Source organism: Carcharhinus amblyrhynchos, chromosome 19 (assembly GCF_965287045.1).
Source record: "Carcharhinus amblyrhynchos chromosome 19, sCarAmb.v2.hapA, whole genome shotgun sequence".
Classification (NCBI taxonomy): domain Eukaryota; kingdom Metazoa; phylum Chordata; class Chondrichthyes; order Carcharhiniformes; family Carcharhinidae; genus Carcharhinus; species Carcharhinus amblyrhynchos.
Genome location: NC_137342.1, coordinates 33196446 through 33210192, shown reverse-complemented (window position 1 = coordinate 33210192; position 13747 = coordinate 33196446). Strand labels below are relative to the sequence as shown.

General features: G+C 44.1%; 1 protein-coding gene across 1 annotated transcript in view; it reads right to left on the bottom strand.

Moving 5' to 3' along the window:
- Positions 1–256: 256 nt before the first annotated feature.
- The window catches only part of cimap1b (ciliary microtubule associated protein 1B), a 51328-nt gene continuing 37837 nt past the window's right edge, over positions 257–13747 (bottom strand). The window contains exons 6-7 of the mRNA XM_080207550.1: positions 6420–6560; positions 257–4586 (exon numbers count right to left, since the gene is read on the bottom strand). Of these exons, the coding sequence (XP_080063676.1) occupies positions 4497–4586; positions 6420–6560 (231 nt within the window). The 3' untranslated portion in view covers positions 257–4496. The remainder of the gene's footprint in view (positions 4587–6419; positions 6561–13747) is intronic.

The window sequence follows — 13747 nt, the reverse complement described above, 5'->3', positions numbered from 1 at the left end:
TAACCTGGTGAGACTTCTTTCTGTAAGGTAATGCTCATTGCCTGCTGTGTAACTACACCCTGTACTTCAAGCCATGTTTGAAGGAAATCAGGATTTAAAAAAACAAGGAAATGTTTGAAATGTTTCTGAGGCTCTGTAATCAAGGAATTTTACACACTTCTCAAAATCATCAGTGTGGGTTTCTTAATGGCATTCTGTTTGTACAAAAATTAGCTAAGTTTAGTCAGTCCCCAGTTTGTTACTTGATGACTGTGTGACCAAATCCCTCTGTTTATGTGATTGACTCCCTCAGTTTATGTGCTCTTGGAGCATTTAGAGGAGGGACATCCGACAGGTATCCTGCTATACAGCGTTGCCTTCTTTACGTATCAATAAAAATCTTTCAGGGTAAACATTGTCATAGTCAATTAGGAGAATCTAAGAGGAAATTTCCAGTGGAAATTTCAATGAACAGTCTCTATGAACCCCTGTCTATCTGTACTCTTTCAGATGTTGATAGACCCACTGTAGTACTTGTAGATTCACAGTGGTATTTAAACAATGGGCTGGTGAAAAGCAAGGAATGATCTAACAGTGGAAGGGAATAAAATCACCCTGAGAAAACCTGAAAGAAAGCAAGTGCTGTACTGAACTAAAATGACAAGGTGCTTAACAACCTACAGCAAAGCTTGCTGATATTAAGGTCTCATTTTGAGCCAGACATTGATGCAGCCATCATTATGGACAGTTGATGTAATTATGAATCAGAGAATCACTGGTATATTGTAGAATACATACAGAACAGAAGAAGGCTATTTGGCCAATCGAGTCTGCACCAACTCTTGGACAGAGGATCCCACCCAAGCACTTTCCCGTAACCCCATGTACTTTACTCTGCTAATCTTTCTAATCCACACATCTTGGGACAGTAAGGAGCAATTTAGCATTGCCAATCCACCTAACTTGCACATCCTTTGGCTAGGGAAGGAAACTGGAGGAAACTCATGCAGACACAATGAGAAGATGCAACTCCACACAGACTCCCGAGGCCAGATGTTGAACCTGGGTCCCTGGCGCTGTGAGGTAGCATATGTACCAAATAAGAAGAATCCCAGTCTGCATTGATGAGTTTGCCCCTCTAGATTCCACTAATGAGCCAAACCAACTAGTCAATTATCAGGAATACTGCAAACACCCTATTTTGTGGCAAATCAATTAAAATCAAATGAACTAAGGAACAAATTAAAGGAGCAGTCTTTAACGGGACACAGTGGAAAAAAAAGCAAATCACAAATTAAATTTAAAACATCAAATCAAAATGTCAATAAGGCACCCCACTCCCCGCAATACCCATCAGGCATGGAGGATCTCGACAGTGGGTAGATACCATGTGCTCCCATTGCAGGGATACCTGGCTGTGAATATAGCTGCAGTAGGGAGGCAGACAGTCAGGTCAGATGACTGCCCCTTAGTTGCCTGCTGTCTGGACCTGTTGATTGTGAGTTTAGCCAAGCCCAAGAGTTTTGCGGACACACTGAGCTGATCAGTGAATAAAAGAGAAAGTGCACTGATATAGCATCTTTCATGAACTCGGCAAAGTACTTTTGAAATGTAGTTGCAGGTGTCAATATCATGAAGGGTTGACTCAGTTCCAATCTTTCAGCATCAACTGCACCTCATCGTTATGCCAATTTAAATTGAAAAAGACCCCACTTCCCTTCCCTAGCTCTAAGCCCTTCATTGATCCATAGAATTAAAAGCAGAAGGTGTATAAAACAGGCTACCAATTTCAGATTTATGCAAAGATTTAGAGCATACAGTTCAGCTTATAACCAGGAGTTGAAGTTTGCCCATGCACAATTTGGCAGTGCGAATGCCCATGTATTTAATCAGAAATCCAGATAGATTGCATTGGTGCTTTTTAAAATAATCTAGGGAAGGGACAGCAGAAGCATTATGCCACATATTTAACAATTTGTTACAAAAAGATGTAGTGCCAGAATGCTGGTAGATAAGTTATTATCCTATATGTAAGAAGGGAACAATAAACAAGTTCATAAACATCATGTGTAGGAAAGATAAAGACAGTGGTAATAGCAGAAAAATAGAAAAAACGTGGGAATCAAAGTTATTAATAGTCAGTATGCATTTCTTTTGAGTGACTTCACAGAATTCCTTGAAGAGGTAACAGATTAGACAATGATAATGTCGTAAATTGAATATATTTGGAAAGGGACTACATAAAGATTAATGAATATCAGAGCATAGATTAGTGATAAGTAAAAGAATGGGTTACTAGCTGGCTACAAGACAGAAAACAATGATAAGGGATCATGAGTAGTTATTTAGGATGGCAGAAAGCTCCACAAGGATCAAGATTGAAAAGCAGGAAAGTTGTACTAAAGTTGTATAGAAGCTTAGACTACACTTGGAGCGCTGCTTACATTTCTGGTCACCATATAATATGAAGTATTTTGATGCACTAAAAAGGATGCCAAGAAAGGTTTATGATGATGATATCAGAATGCAAGAGATAGCTGTCAGGGAAGACTGAAGGATAACCAGATCGAGTTCCTATTTTCTTGAGAAGGTGAGGCTGATTTAAACAATACATCAGTAGTGATTCTGCTTTTCCCATCTACAGACATTAGACGCAACTTCTGTTTCTTTGTCCCATTACCACCTCTTAGAGGTCACCAGTCAAATAGTAACCAGGAAATTGAATCAGGAATTCAGAAGAAACTTTCACCGAGAGTGATGAGAGTGCGTATCTCTTACCACAGGCAGTGCGTTGAGGCAAATAATATAGATGCATTTAAGTGAAATTTAGATTTGCATAAATAAGGGAACAGAGAGTTATATTGACAGAATTAGACAAGGAAGTGTGGTAGGAGGCTCAAGTGGCATGGTGTAGGGATATGGGTGGGATTGTGGTCAGTGCAGACTCGTTGGGCTGAAGGGCCTGTTTTTGCGCTGTAGGATTCTATGTTCTATGGTCTGATTGCCATCTTTGGAGGTTTGCCTGTATTGTACAGCTCAGTATTTAGTCAAGAGTTTATGGGGTTGTGGTGGTACCCATGTTCAGTTCACTGTGTGTAAAACAAGTTATCATTGAAAATTTGATGCAGAGATGCAAGTGGAATTGAGAGAATATTAAACATATTTCTGTGTTGTAGAGAAATGGTGGTAGATGGGGTTGGCAGATGTGGAGGAAAGATTGGCAGGGTTGAGGAATAAGGGTTAGGGGACATGGTGAGCGAGTGGATATGTAGAGTTGGGGAATATAGGAAGAAGGTAGTTAGATAGAATTGGGCAACATCAAAAATGCTGCGTTTTTTGGGAAACTTGCCAGTCTTTTTAGGTCATTTCAATTTTCAAAAACATGTATACTTTCATTTTACATAACATGCACAGAGACATTATATATACATTTTTTATTAGTTTCTTATCCACAAGAGTAAAATGTAATCATGTTCCCCTTACAATAAATTTCTCCCACTCTCTTTGAAAAAAGACTGTGAGCCAACCCCTCCAACAAGTTTATTAATCCCCAGAATTATCCCTTTTCACACAGATCACAATACCCGTAATGTAGTCACCAATTGTTACATTCGCAATAGCATATATTGTGAAGTACAATCAGTTTGAACAGTCTCCACCCAGGTAGTCCAGCCCCACACATTGAGATAAAGTTGTCTAACCACTTCTGGGGCTATACCCTCCAACCTCCATTTAGAAGATCTTTTCTCCCTTGGTGTCTTGACTTGGCTGATCTGACCCAGTATGCCATGAATCTCTATCTCCTATGGCAAGACAATGGATAGGAAATGTGGTTGGGTGGCAGGGGGTGGGGGTAGGTGAGAAACAGAAGAAAATAGCAGACAATCCCGCTCAATCTCTCAGCCACCATCACCACCCCTCAAGAACACTTCCACTGCTTTCACCGTTGAGTCAGTAAGCCTGAAGTTTCATTTTGACACCGTGCCACCATGTGTGAGACACGTTGGTGTTTTGTTTTGATGCCAAGACCCTACTTCCTCTAAGGGTGTCGTTATTACAGTCTCCAAAGACTTGTCCACAACAGCCAATGCAAAATAACAAACAGAGACATATTGTCACAGAGAATTCACTTGTGTGTTTGCTCTCTACAGTGAAAGGTCTGGTCATGTGGCCTGGGAAAGTATTTTAGAACTCCATTCTTCACCTGGAGAGTTGGAAGTCACAATGGGGTTGTAGCTGTACACTCGGGCTGCTGTGAGATAAATAAGCCTGGAGGCTGCCTACACCTCAGGTCTGCAAGACCTAGTCCACCCATGTGCAGCTGTGTTTCAATTGGGTTAATTGTGAATACCAATCTCCTAGTACAGAAATCTGCCAGGTTTTTAGACCATACACGTAGGATGAAAAAGAATCAAATGTTTAAATGATTGTTTTTTTTTTGAAATACAAATGTCATTTTTGCTATTCAGGAGTGTAAGAGTGTGCTGGGGGATTGGGCCATACTATGTTCTTGGCTCTCAGTCCGAGGGAGCCACAATAAGGGGTGAGAGGAAGTCAGAGTGGTGGATTCCAAAGGTGTACTTGGGGTAGCTTTTATGCAAGTTCACCTGGAAAGAAATCACAAAGGGATTAAATTGCTAAGTCTGTCCACATATTATAAAATACAACATAAATAAGTTTGTGCATTCCTTTCGATGATCACAATATTTAAGATACTCTCCATCTGAATGGTGTGGAACTCAGAGCAGAGAGGGCTCATGTTCAATTATTGATCTGAAGTGTGGATTATCTGACTCCTATTTTGGGCCTGGACTGGACTTAGGACACAGGGTATGGGGAGGTGTCAGATTTGCCATGGTCTTACCACATTCCAGATGTGATCTGCTGAACCAGGCTACAAACGTAGCAAGTCTGAATGATAACCAAGGATAGTGGTCACATAGCTTGCAGGCACTCGAGGGGAGGTAGAAATTGGGATATATTGTGTTCATTTGTTGGAAAGCAGGTACCAAAAAGTTGGATTTACCTTCGAACAACACTAATCTGCCTGGGACTTAGGCTCAGTGCTAAACTTAGAGGGTCCATAGTTCCAACACCTCAGGTGGATGCCTAGAATTGAAACTCAAGTCCTGCCTTTGTCACCCTATTCCAATTGCTAAGTGCCAAAGAATAAGCCAGTCTTAAGAACGGTAGGCTGCCATTTAGCCCCTCAAGGTTGTTGTGTCATTCAGTCAGGTTATGGCTGATCTATACCTCAATGTTTTGGTTCTGTATTCTTTAATATCCTTTCCCAATGTCAGTGAACTGGCTCCCACAGCCCAAAAAACATAAATCAAGCTCAAAGAATTATGCTTCCTATGATGGGGATAAGTAGGGCAGTAAATTTATTCTCATCTGCAGCATAAGCAGTCAATTGAAGTGACTGCCCTCTAATCCAGGGATAATGTTAATCAGTAAGTCCATATTCTGATCTTTTTGCCCAGACTGCCACCTCTTTATTAGGAGAGTTCATTGTCAGGAATCCATTGTAAGTAAAGTGAAGGCAGCAGTTTTTGAATCCATCCCACGTGATACTTATTCCTCAAAGATTTCTCTATACACAACCACATGGGATCATCTTTGGATTCCATTTCAATATCCTCGCTAAGTTATTTATTCAATTTCCCTTTGAGTGAAAGAGTTCTCCACCCCCAACTTCCCATGGCTCCGACAATTTGAAGCTTTCAACTCACCTTTAGAAAGCTCCTTCAAAATGGGAAAAATTTGCTAAGGCTGTCATGTACAAATGGAAAAGAATGTGACCAGTTTGCCCTTCCAGGCTGCCCATATTAACAAAGCACAGTTTCAAGCCGGAGTCAGTATTGCAGCCTCCAATTTGTGGCCTGGGAGTTAATCTCTCCTCAAACTCATGCTTGGAGAGATACCCTACTCCTCGCTTCCCTCCCAGATTCTCATCCTTAGTTAAAATGATTCCTTTAGTGTCACTCAGGAACCCTGATGATGTCCATCCTTTAACAGCTAATTCACATCTGGGGTTACTATGGCAGTAAAAAGCCTGACAACACCAGGTTTAAGTCCAACCGATTTATTTGATAGTAAACTCACAAGCTTTCGAGGTTAAGCTCTTCTTCAGGTGAATGGAGAGTTCTGGCCAGAACTATCAAATAAATCGGTTGGACTTAAACCTGGTGTTGTCAGGCTTTTTACTGTGTTTACCCCAGTCCAATGCCAGCATAGCTACATCATGGTTACTATGGCAGCCAGTTTCAGTTCATTTTAAAGACAAACCACTGAAACCCACGGCCCAGACATTAGATCCATCTGTACCAACAGGGAGCACATGCAAACTGAGGCACTAACTGATCTTTGGTGGGGAAAATCCAGTGTAACAGATTAGAAGGTTTAAATGAATTAGATTCCTGTTCAGAATCCCTACTTACATCTTCTGCTCTGTAACGACCTGGTCCTGGTTTTAATGTTGTGTCTCCCGGAATTAGATTGCGTTCTACTATGGTATATCTGGGTGCTCTGGTTTTGAAGACATCGGTATCTACATGTTTGTATGCACACGGGCCTGGGGTCTGCAATTAAAGGTAAAAAAACATGAAGGCCAGTCAGACAAGAAATGAGGGTCAGATTGCTACTTTGACCAGAGACTCTAGTGCTAAACTGAAATCAGACCCTTGACTGTACTCATCCAAGAGAGTTGTCCTTTCAACACAGCAACATCGACAAGAGGAGCTCCACAAATGGGAAGGTGACACTGAAGCTTTCAGTGGGTTCTCTGAGCATCAGGTAGAGCATTTTAGTAAACTGAAGGTTTGTAATGTGAGCATTAGTGGGAGGAACTTTTCCAGCTCTCCACAGCAGATTTAATGGTGGGTGAGGGGATGGGGGGTTTTGGGGGAAGGGAGTGGATGGGGGATGCATGCGGATTGGGGTCAGGGTGAAGGGGGGGGTTGGAAGATAGGGGCGGACAGATATAATGGGGAAGGGTGTTTGGGGGAAGTAAGGGGGGGCACTGTGGCAGGAGCTCAAAAATCAGTTTTCCTGCTGGTGTAAAATGGTGACAGGATCCTCCATTCCCAATTGCCATGGCAGCTCACAATTCCTGCCAGAGACCAGCATGAAACCAATTAGAATGCCGCTGATGAGAGGCAGATTCAACCAGAATCATCACTACTCACCCTTCCCCACTCATTTGTCCATGACATCAGAAGGAATCACGCAGGTCCAGAACACGTCTGGATGAATGTGGCTGGTAAATGTCGGCACATATCTTCAGAAGGCCTGGGGTAGTTCAGGAAGATGAGAAGATGGAGGCTTCCAGCGAGTGGACCCTGGAATACCATGTGAAGCACTGGGTGCCTGGATCTCTCCTTGCAATAGTGCAGGAAGTTATAATTCCCAGCACAGCAACCTTTCCCAGAGATTGCACCTTCACCCAGAGACTTCCTCCAGGAATTGCACCTTCATCAAAGAGACTTCTCCCAGGGATTGGACCTCCATCCAGTGACTTCTCCCAGGGATCAGACTTCCATCCAGAGACTCCTTCCAAGGATTGCACCTTCAAATTGCAGGTGGAAGGCTGTAGAGATTCTGTTGAGTGATATGGGTCTGTACTTGGGGGTGGGAGAGTGAGGCTTTGACAATCTCAAGTGAAAAGATACTGAGGGTTATTTGAGGGGATGTGGAAAGTGACACAGATTCAGGGTGGAGGGTCATTGGAAGAATGAGGGGGCGGAGGAGGATGCATTTCTACCATTACAGGGATGGGATATTTGAGAAAGAGGGCACTTCTACATTTATCTGGATGGGACAGGAGTGGTGGGGGAAGGTTGAATGGCTGAAAGTGATTCCTATAGGATAGTCAATATTTATGTTGGTGGGGAGGTGGGGTGGGATTGTGGATGATGTGTGTTGATGATAGGGAAAAAGGTAAGGTGTTAGACTGCATCCCAAATGTTACTGTCACCATGCCTGGTCACAATAACGCAAGGACAGATGGTGCAGATCTCAAGATGCTGCATGGGAGTTGGATCATTGTGGGTGGGGAGAGATGTAGATCATCTCAACTGAAGGCAAAACCCAGCACATGCTCTTTGCAATGCTAAAGCCTTGGGACAGAGAAGTGCGTGAAGGTCAAAGGTTCAGCATGCATGGGAGAATGCTTGCACATGTTCACAAGGGTTCTGGTTTTACCTCCTTGTAGATGCTCTGATTCCAAGGGAAATGGGGTGTCCATCAGAAGGGAGAGTGGGTTGCCAAAGTTTAAGGATTATCGTAAATAAACCACACAAGACTTGATGCAAATGAACTATATTTATAAATGTTTAATATGTGTAACAGTGAGCAGCTGTGCAAGTACTTGTGAATTAAAAGTTTCACTTCTCTTTCCCTCAAACCCCTTCTAAATGCTCCCGTAACATCCGCAGCAAGATTGGAGCAGCCTGCAGACCAGTTAGCCCTGTTGCCTTGGATGACCTTGGGGCTGTCCTCTAGAGATGAGGCCTAGAGGGCAGTCCCTCGAGGGCTTTCCTTTTGTGAGGCAACTTCTCTCTGCTGCAGGAGTCACAGGCAATCGGGATACAGAAAGGCTGAACACCATTAGAGAGGCCTGAGTGGAGGTCCCAATGTTGTCCAACTACTGCTCCCCCTCCCTCTGGGTGCTGAAAGACCTCTACCTGATGCCTTGGTGAGAGTGGGTGGGCACCTGGTGGGAGGTCAATGTGCTCCATCCTCTTGCGTATCTGCCACAGAAGCTCATCCACGGTTACCATGGCGGAGTGCAGGTCTACGCTCATCTCTGGCAGAATCTGCTGGACCTGGGTCTTCATACTGTCTGCTATCGTCCCCCATGGAGCCTCCATGTGTGCACAACTCAGCAGCACTTCATCAGCCAGCCAGTGGACAGACTCCTGTGGCTGAGGGCCTTTGCCTCACTTCCTTTGTCTCATGCAGCCTCTCCAGTGTCACTAGGATGGCCAATTCCACAGGTCCTTCATTGGGTGTAAACTGCCTCTTCTTCAGCACTCCAAGTACCAATGAGCTTGCTGCTTCTCCTGCTGTGAACATGTACAGTAACCACCAAACTATGAGACCCTTCCTATTCTGGAACTAACATCCAACAAGGTGTGTGTCTCTGAGCTGGTGAAGGGTGCAGGTATCTGCTGTGTTATCTCTACAGGCACATTTCCTTCATCAGTGATGTCTGTGCTCCTCTCTGGGCTTGTACCAGTGCTGGACAAGCCTCCCTCTCCTCGGTGACATCTGAGTGAGAGAAGAGAGTGAGTGACCGCATGAGCTGCCGCCAATGTGGAGGAACCCTTGACCCTGAGGTTTCTATGACAAGCATGGATTCTTACTTATTGGAGGCCACAAGCCAATCTCTCTATCTCCAATGGATCTGTCCCACTTTATCCCTGCCAGTTGTGCTGCCCACTCCTCAAAATTCATTCTTTTCATCATGGCCGACCCCTCCTGTTTTCTCCCTCTCTCCACAATTGTAGTTTAACATCCTCTGTGCATAGAGAGAGGTTGGGGTGATAGCAATTGGGTTTCAGGTGTCTTGGTAAATGGTAGGACACCGAACAGTGCAGAAGAACAGAGGGATTTGGGAATACAGATACTTAATTCCCTAAAAGTGGCATCACAGGTAGATAGGGTCATAAAGAGTGCTTTTGAAACATTGACCTTTATCAATCAAAGTATTGAGTATAAGAGTTGGAATGTTATGGTAAGGTTGTATAAGACATTGGTGAGGCAGAATTTAGAGTATTGTGTGCAGTTTTGGTCACCAAATTACAGGAAGGATATTAATAAGGTTGAAAGAGTGCAGAGAAGGTTTACAAGGATGTTGCCAGGATTTGAGAAACTGAGTTACAGAGAAAGGTTGAATAGGTTAGGACTTTATTCCCTGGAGCTTAGAAGAATGAGGGGAGATTTAATAGAGGTGTATAAAATTATGATGGGTATAGATAGTGTGAATGCAAGCAGGCTTTTTCCAATGAGGCAAGGGGAGAAAAAAACTAGAGGACATGGGTTAAGGGTGAAGGAGGAAAAGTTTAAAAGGAATATTAGGGCGGGCTTCTTCACACAGAGAGTGGTGGGAGTGTGGAATGAGTTGCCAGATGAAGTGGTAAATGTGGGCTCACTTTTAACATTTAAGAAAAACTTGGACAGGTACATGGATGAGACGAGTGTGGAGAGATATGGTCCAGGTGCAGGTCAGAGGGACTAGGCAGAAAAATGGTTCAGCAAAGCCAAGAAGGGCCCAAGGGCCTGTTTCTGTGGTGTAGTGTTCTATGGTTCTATAGTTGTCATGCTTGCAGTCTTCCAAATAACCCAGTGGATTGTGGAGCATGTGATTGATGCACTGCAGGTTGTCCAGAAGGGTTCAAGGCCAGCACCCTCCAGAATGCTGAGTCCATACTAATAGGATAAGACTGAGAGAAGCATGTTACTTGTGGTGCTTGCTGGTGTCCTCAACGCCCATGCCATCTCCTCAATCAGCGAGGCAGATAAGTTGCTGTCCGGGTGCCTCTTAAATATGACATCGGGATATGATGATAGGGGGTGTGCCATCCAGCCCTCCCACCACATTAAACTTCAGGAAACCCCTGAGTGTATAATTAATGAGACCAGGATCGCATTGTGTGCTAGGAGGAACCACTCCCTATTCCTGCCCCAACCTTGGTTTTTACTCCCAGATGGGAAAATTCCATCCACTGACTTTGTTTGAGAATGTTTTATTTCCAGGTAGAGGACTGGAGCCTGTTATGGGAGTGCTGACTTCTTTCTAGATGTGGACAATCCTTTGCTCTATGGACCCAGGCGTGCTTAGATCACACCTCAAAAGATTATTTCATAAGATCAAGATGGGTAATGAAAATGTACTTTTATAAAAATAGGTCAGTCTTGTAGTTACATTTTTAATCATTCATTCTGGAAATATGGATGTCACTGGCAAGATTGGCATTCTTTTTGCCCGATTCCTGGTTGCCCTCAGTGTGGTCATAGAATCCCTACAGTGCAAAAGGAGGCCATTCAGCCCATCCAGTCTGTACTGACTGTCAGAGCATCTTATCCTGGCCTGCACTATCTGCATAACGCCACAAATCGCCCGAACCTATACATCATGGGACACTAAGGGGCAATTTAGCGTGGCGAATCCATCTAATCCGCACATCTTTGGAGTGAGGTGGAAACCAGAGCACCCAGAAGAAACCCACAGAGAGGGAGAGAACATGCAAACTCCACACAGACAGTCACCAGAGGCTGGAATAGAACCCGAGTCCCTGACGCTGAGAGGCAGCAGTGCTAACCAGTTGCCACCATGCCTTATTAATGAATTGCTGTAGTCTGTTGAATCAGCTCTTGCAATGCTGCTCAGAATGGACTTCCAGGAATTTGACTCAGCAATAAAAAAAAATCTGGAATCGAAACTTAGTCTCACCATCAGTTACCATGAAACATATAAATATATACAAATATATATATAAATAAATAATATAAAAGTAGGGAGGTCTTGCTGCAGCTGTATAGGGCATTGGTGAGGCCGCAACTGGAGTACTGTGTGCATTTTTGGGCGCCGCACCTGCGCAAAGATATTTTGGCCTTGGAGGGAGTGCAGAGGAGGTTTACTAGGCTGATACCGGAGTTGAGGGGGTTGAGCTATGAGGAGAGGCTGAATTATGTTCTTATGTTCATTGTCGATTACAGTAAAAACCCACCTGTTTCACTATTGTCCTTTAGTGAATGAAATATGCCGTCCTTACCTGGTCTGGCCTACATGTGGCTCCTGACCTAAAGTAGTGTGGTTGGCTTTTAAATACACCCTATGAAATGAGCCAGCAAGATACTCAGTTCAAGGGAAATTAGGCTTGGGCAACAAAAGCTGGCCTTCCCAGTGACACCCATGTCTCATGAAATAATAATAAAAAATAACAATGGAGGAGCAACAACATATTTCTAAGCCAGGTAAGTATGTGACTTAAAGAGGAACTTGCTGGTGATGTTTCCTTGTATCTTCTGCCCTCATCCTTCCAGGTGGTAGAGGTCACAAGTTTGGGACCTTATCAGATCCCATTCAAACATCCCAAAAGTGCTTTCTATTGCATTAATTACAAATACAGTGAATTTTATGGAGAAAAATGTGGCAGCCAATTTAGGCACAATTAAATCCCACAAACAGCAGTGACCAGTTGATTTGCTGATGTTTGAGGGAGAAGTGTTGACCTGGTCACTGGAAGAGTTTCTTGCTCTTTGAATGGTTCCATGGTAACATCCACCTGAACAGATGGGTCTTTGGCTTTGTCATCTCATTGGGATCACAACACCTCTGACACACTCCGTTTGCCCATGTCAGGTACTCGGGGCTGGAGGGGGAACATCCCGACAGCTGAGGTGACCTGGTGCAGGGGGCATTCCCGTTCCTCCTGTAAGGGGAAGCTGATGCAATTTCTGAGAAAGCGGGCTGACAGAGCGGGAATCGAGAAGTGAAATATGCTGTATAAACGCTTTGCAGGGGCAGGTGCTTAAAAACAAGTATGAAATCAGTTGCTCGCAGTCAAAGTAGTCATGGGTTGGGTATGATAAAGAAGCGGTTACTGCGAACCATAAAAAGGAGGAATAGGCGCCAAAGATAGAACAAGGGAAGAGAGATGTAGGAGGGTGAAGCTAGCTGAGCAGTTCACGATAAGGGAGCGTGGAAACCAAGGACAGAACTAGCTGAGCAGTTCACGATAAGGAAGCGCGGCGCGGGAGCCAATTAACAAGGGAAGGGAGATGTATGATAAACTGCATAGGCATATAAGGCAGAATCATGTATTGTGTGTGTGTGTGTACCTACGGGACTGCACCCTTTCTTGCAAGATTGAATAAACTGACGTAGAATGACTCCGCCGTGTCTTTGATTTCAAGAGCAGGGGGGAAAGGGAAGTGGGATCGGTGTCCCCAGAGGTGTCTCTTTGGATGGGCTCGACGGTTGAAACCTAACGGTGACAACTAAGCCGATCAAGTTCCCCCCAAGGATTGAGTCAGTTGCTCAGGTGTAATCCATACAAACTGACTGGCCTCAGAGAGGGAACCGCCCACATCTCGCACAATTTGGGGGCTCGTCCGGGATCCTGAATTATAACGGGGACCTCTCGCGGGGGGACCAACTCGGTGGAATAAGACGCGTCTGGTATATATTTATGCCTAGGAACGCCGTTTTGGTCCTCGGGTGGAGAGATCTGAAACCACTCGATTGAGATAATTCTGGACCCTAGGAAGGAAATCACACGGATGAGTAGGGGAGAAGGACTGTTGCCGGGACTTGTAGACAGAAAGGGGTACACACACAGACAGAAGTCAGACAACTCCGTGCACAGATCAAAGTAAGAAATTTCTCTCGGAATTTGGATTCGGGCTAGTGAGAGTTATTATCTACCTTGTTGACTTCATGGTTATGACAGTATGATCTGAGAGTGTGGGTGATTCATACTCAAGACGACTACTGGAGACTAACCATGGGAAATAGGTCGTCCCGAAGACGGGACGGGGAACCTAGGAGGAAGGATAAGAAGGAGGAAATACCCCCAGATAGCCCATTAGGTATGAAGTTACAAAATTGGGACTATGGGACGAAGACGAAAAATCTGGACAAAACGGTTATGATAAAATATTGTTGTTTTATATGGACAGCAGAACCAATCCGGGCACCGTCAGTATTCTGGCCAAAATACGGATCGCACGAGGATTGGGTCTGCCAACTCTTAAATTTATA